This window comes from Austrofundulus limnaeus, unplaced genomic scaffold (genome assembly GCF_001266775.1).
Source record: "Austrofundulus limnaeus strain Quisiro unplaced genomic scaffold, Austrofundulus_limnaeus-1.0 Scaffold406, whole genome shotgun sequence".
Lineage (NCBI taxonomy): Eukaryota > Metazoa > Chordata > Actinopteri > Cyprinodontiformes > Rivulidae > Austrofundulus > Austrofundulus limnaeus.
In genome coordinates, this window is record NW_013952808.1 from 433708 (window position 1) to 438309 (window position 4602).

The following is a 4602-nucleotide window of genomic DNA, read 5'->3' on the forward strand; positions in this document are numbered from 1 at the left end:
CAGATAGGGAACTTTGTTCAGACTCACCAGTTTCTTCCAGTGGTGTGAATCTGTTTTGAAGAAAGACTGCTCTCTCTTCATTTCTCTGGCTGTTATCAGTTGTTTTTGATTTCAGCCTGTCGTTTTCTTCTCCTTGCTGGTGGAAAAAAATCATTTCTCTGTAACTCTGACTATTCATTGTCATCAAAGAGCTGAATCCTTCCTGAGAGATTTTTTTGGTCTGGCACAAACAGAGTTCCATACAGCTTTACTCTCAGAAACAGCTTCCATCTTCTCAACCTGTGGATCTCTTATCTCAGCCTTATCACCCATTTGAACGCATGTTGAGTTCTCCAAAGCATTCATCTCTTCCAGACGATGAATCTTGAGCTCCAACACCATCGCCTTTTGGAGAAGCTGGCAGAAATCCTCTTTGGAAAAGTAAGGAGGCATCTTGAGGCTGTTCTGTACTCACTATCAGCAAATGATGTTTCAAAAGTCTTCTCAGGTTCTTCAACAGCCAAAAATAAAAATTCAATGTTCTTTGCTTATTCAAGATCATCCATCACAATCGTCACCAATGTATCTCTGTTGTTAAAAATTTTACCATAAAAAGGTTCTTTTCATCCAGCTGGAGTCACGGTCCTGAGCAGTCCAGTCCTTGCTCTCACACATATCAGTCCACCTGTAATGTGGCCTTGGTCCGTCGATCTCCTAGTGGGGCCTGCGACAACGCCAACTGTTATGGAGATATGGCAGCCACAGCTAATTTAGCTCAAACGTCCATATTCATGTCAGTTTTACAGAAGTTGAGCTAACATGTGGACTGGTAGTAGCTGAGAGTGGTTCCCATCATTTACTTCAGCTGCTAACAGACCATGAAGGATCTTTGTTCAGATCTGTGGCTGTCAGGATTCCAACTTTTGATCCAGTTCAGTTTGGCGCCACCTGCTGGTCAAAGCTCCACCTTCAGTTGTTTGAAACACTAAAGAACAAGGTGTCATCATGTTTGTCCTGTACAACAAAGCTTCTTTGTGCATCTTTAACAGTTTCTTTAATGAACTTAGTAAATGTTGGAGGAGTGGAATCAGAAAATGAATCTCATCAGTTTTCTGCTCTTTAACTGAGACTCAGGAGGAATGTGACAATCTGTGTTCCTCCTGACGTCCTCCTGGTTAATATTTAGAAACAATTAACTTCAATGAAGAAGAGAAAACTCATTTCCTGTGAAAGTCTGTGTCCCTTTTAATGAGAGGAAGACGAAGGAGGCAAGCAGGAGGCAGGTGGATGAAGAGCAGAAACTAGAACTTTATTCATGAAGGAATGAAGAATCCAAAACTGTCCCACTAATAATCCTGGATTATCTAATCCCACTTTTACCAATCAGTCCCTGCTAATCTGAGCCTAACAAGAACAGAAGTCAGCTGAAAAATCAAAGCTGACTAAACTTAGAATAAAAGACAAGAAACACAAAGATTAAGGCTACAAATCTGTAGAAAGCTGCAAACTAGAAGGAAGCTTTAACTGTTTGTGACATGAAGTTCCTGAAAGCAGCCTGGCTGCTGCTTCTGGATCCTGGACTGAGATTGTTTTACTCACTGAACTGAACTTCACACACATGAACTCTGAGAGATCATAGTGATATCTCACAGATTCTTCTGGCAGGAGAACTGCAGGGCTGATCATTCCAAGACTGCAGTTCCAGACGTTTCAAAGCCACACAGTTTTCTCTTAAACCGAAAAGACCTACTCCATTGTTGGGCTCTCCTCCGATCCAAAAACTAAAGAACAGGAAAAACAGGTGATTTTAACTCTGACAGAACTCAGTGAGTTTAATTTGTAAATAAAATTAAAATGTTTCTAAAAGAAATTAGATGAAACCTTTCATCCAGAGGAGATCCGTCCACCCACAACCAGGTGCCTTCAGTCTCTGAGTCCGTCAGTCCGATCCAGAATACGTGTTCATCATCATTTATCTTGCTCTTTATTCTTTCCAACAGAAACTCCTGAGCAGTAAAAGATGAAAATATCTCTGAGACTTTCCTGACATGAAGAAACTTGATGAAGTGATGAAATGTGTGAGAACATGAACCTGCAGCAGTGTTTCATACCTGCTCCTCTCTGCTGTCGATCTTCACCAGGTCTCCTCCAAGATCTCTGCAGAAACTTCTGCTGTCCTCCCAGGAGGCTTTAGAGGTTAAGAATTTATAACTCTTCCCTCCATGTTCCTCCCAGCCTTCTTCACATATCAGGTGCATTTTATCTTTAAAACAAATGAAAGCTTCATTGAGTCAGGAGGAAGAAATGTGTGTTGATGTTTGTGTGTTACAATCTAACTTCCTGTATCTGTCAGTCCATCAATGTTTCTGTAAGATCATTACAGGACAGGGAGGACACAAACACTACATCCTATACTTACTGTGCCTTTCAGGAGGAGGACATGAAGGTGGAGGAGGACATGGAGGAGGTGGAGGAGGACGAGGAGGAGGAGGACATGAAGGAGGTGGAGGAGGACTTGGAGGAGGAGGACATGAAGGAGGAGGAGGAGGACATGAAGGACATGTTGGCTGTTCTCTCCAGATTATTTCTATTGTAGAAAATAAAATATATTAAAAACAGTTTCTCATTTCTGTTGAAATGAATTTGACAGTTATAAAAAGACATTAAGAGTCCTGACAGAACTGAGACTTTCAGTCTGAACCTTGTGGACTCTTTCAGTCCCTGACTGTCTCACCTGAGAGGTTTTTCCTCAGAGCTTCATTCTCCTCTCTCAGGGTTTCAACTGATTTATCGCTCATCGAAAGGACAACTGATTAAAAGAAACAATAAAAAACAACAGTTAGTTGAGATCAAATTAAATTCAAACATGATGATTGTAAACACTGAACCACAGTGTGTTACACTGCAAACATTATTTTACACATGGTTTCTGTTCTCTGAATCAACTGTTTAAACTCACAGAGTGTGATAATAATGATGAAAACAGCAGCCAGCAGAACACAGAGAACCAGCAGGACCACTGTCTCTGATGGAAGCTTTGAGTTCCTCTTTGGTTTTTCTGCAGCTTCACCTGAGGAGCATTTAGAGGAGAATCACATCAAGAGCTGGAGCCAGACTCCCAGCATCCAACCAACATCCAACCATCAACCAACAATCATCATACTATCATCCAACCATCATCATAATATCATCCAACCATCATCCAACCAACATCCAACCATCAACCAACAAAAATCCAAAAAGCATCCAACCATCATTCAACCATCATTCAACTATCATTCAACCAACGTCCAATCATCATTCAACCATCAGTCAACCATCATTCAACCAACGTCCAATCATCATTTAACCAACGTCCAATCATCATTCAACCATCAGTCAACCACCATCCAATTATCATCCAACCAACATCCAACCATCAACCAACCATCATTCAACCATCATCAAACCATCATTCAACCAACGTCCAACCATCATTCAACCATCATTCAACCACCATCCAATCATCATCCAACCAACATCCAACCATCAACCAACCATCATTCAACCATCATTCAACCAACGTCCAACCATCATTCAACCATCATTCAACCATCAACCAACCATCATTCAACCATCATTCAACCATCATTCAACCATCATCCAGCCATCATCCAACCGTCAACCAACCATCATCCAAACAGCATCCAACCATCATCCAACCATCAACCAACAATCATCCAGCCATCATCCAACCATCATCCAACCATCATTCAACCATCATATAATACTGTATCATCCAACCATTATCATACTATCATCATACCATCATCCAACCATCATCCAGCCATCATCATACTATCATCCAACCATCATCCAACCATCATCTAACCATCATCATACAATCATCCAACCTTCATCTAACCATCATCCAACCATCATCCAAACATCATCCAACAATAATCCAACCATCATCCAACCATCATCCACCCATGATCCAACCAGCATCCAACCATTATCCAGTCATCATCCAACCATCATCCAACCATCAACCAACCATCATCCAACCATCATCCAGCCATAATCCAACCATCATTCAGCCATTATCAAACTATCATCCAACAATATATCCTACTGTACATCCAGCCATCATCCAGCCATCATCCAACCATCATCCAACTGTACATCCAGCCATCATCCAGCCATCATCCAACCATCATCCAACCATTCCCAGCCATCATCTAACTATCACCCAGTCATCATCCAACCATCATCCAGYCATCATCCAACCATAATCCAGTGTCATCCAACCATCATCCAATAATATATCCATTTGTACATCTAGCCATCATCCAACCATAAACCAACCATCATCCAACTATCATCCAGCAATAATCCAACCATCATCCAGCCATCATCCAAACATCAAACAACAATCATCTAGTCCTTGTCTAACCATTATCCAACCATCATCCAACCATCAACCAACCAGCATCCAACCATCATCCAGTAATCATCCAACCATCATCCAACCATCATCTAGCCATCATCCAACCATCATCCAACAATATATCCTACTGTACATCCAGCCATCATCCAGCCATCATCCAACCATCATCCAACTGTACATCCAGCCATCATCCA

The 4602-nt window shown here is 41.4% G+C and overlaps 1 protein-coding gene and 1 long non-coding RNA gene across 2 annotated transcripts; both read right to left on the reverse strand.

Annotated features, from left to right (window-relative positions):
- Positions 1-1267: 1267 nt before the first annotated feature.
- On the reverse strand, positions 1268-2440 carry LOC106528806 (C-type lectin domain family 4 member E). The gene is made up of 4 exons (XM_014024063.1): positions 2399-2440; positions 2091-2242; positions 1861-1985; positions 1268-1760 (listed from the first exon to the last, which is right to left on the reverse strand). Exons 2-4 carry the CDS (start codon positions 2235-2237, stop codon positions 1613-1615), a joined length of 420 nt encoding a protein of 139 aa, XP_013879517.1. The 5' UTR covers positions 2238-2242; positions 2399-2440; the 3' UTR covers positions 1268-1612.
- Positions 2441-2474: 34 nt separating this feature from the next.
- LOC106528825 (uncharacterized) lies at positions 2475-3147 on the reverse strand. The gene is made up of 3 exons (XR_001311546.1): positions 2939-3147; positions 2714-2788; positions 2475-2566 (listed from the first exon to the last, which is right to left on the reverse strand). It is a non-coding gene; the product is annotated as an uncharacterized LOC106528825 (long non-coding RNA).
- Positions 3148-4602: the final 1455 nt, after the last annotated feature.

Excerpts from the sequence above, each read along its gene's own strand:
- LOC106528806 (XM_014024063.1), bottom strand. The coding sequence starts at position 2,237 with ATGCACCTGATATGTGAAGAAGGCTGGGAGGAACATGGAGGGAAGAGT. Across the intron at positions 1,986-2,090 it reads TCGACAGCAGAGAGGAGCAG|GAGTTTCTGTTGGAAAGAAT; the intron begins GTATGAAACACT and ends TTTACTGCTCAG. Across the intron at positions 1,761-1,860 it reads GGATCTCCTCTGGATGAAAG|TTTTTGGATCGGAGGAGAGC; the intron begins GTTTCATCTAAT and ends CCTGTTCTTTAG.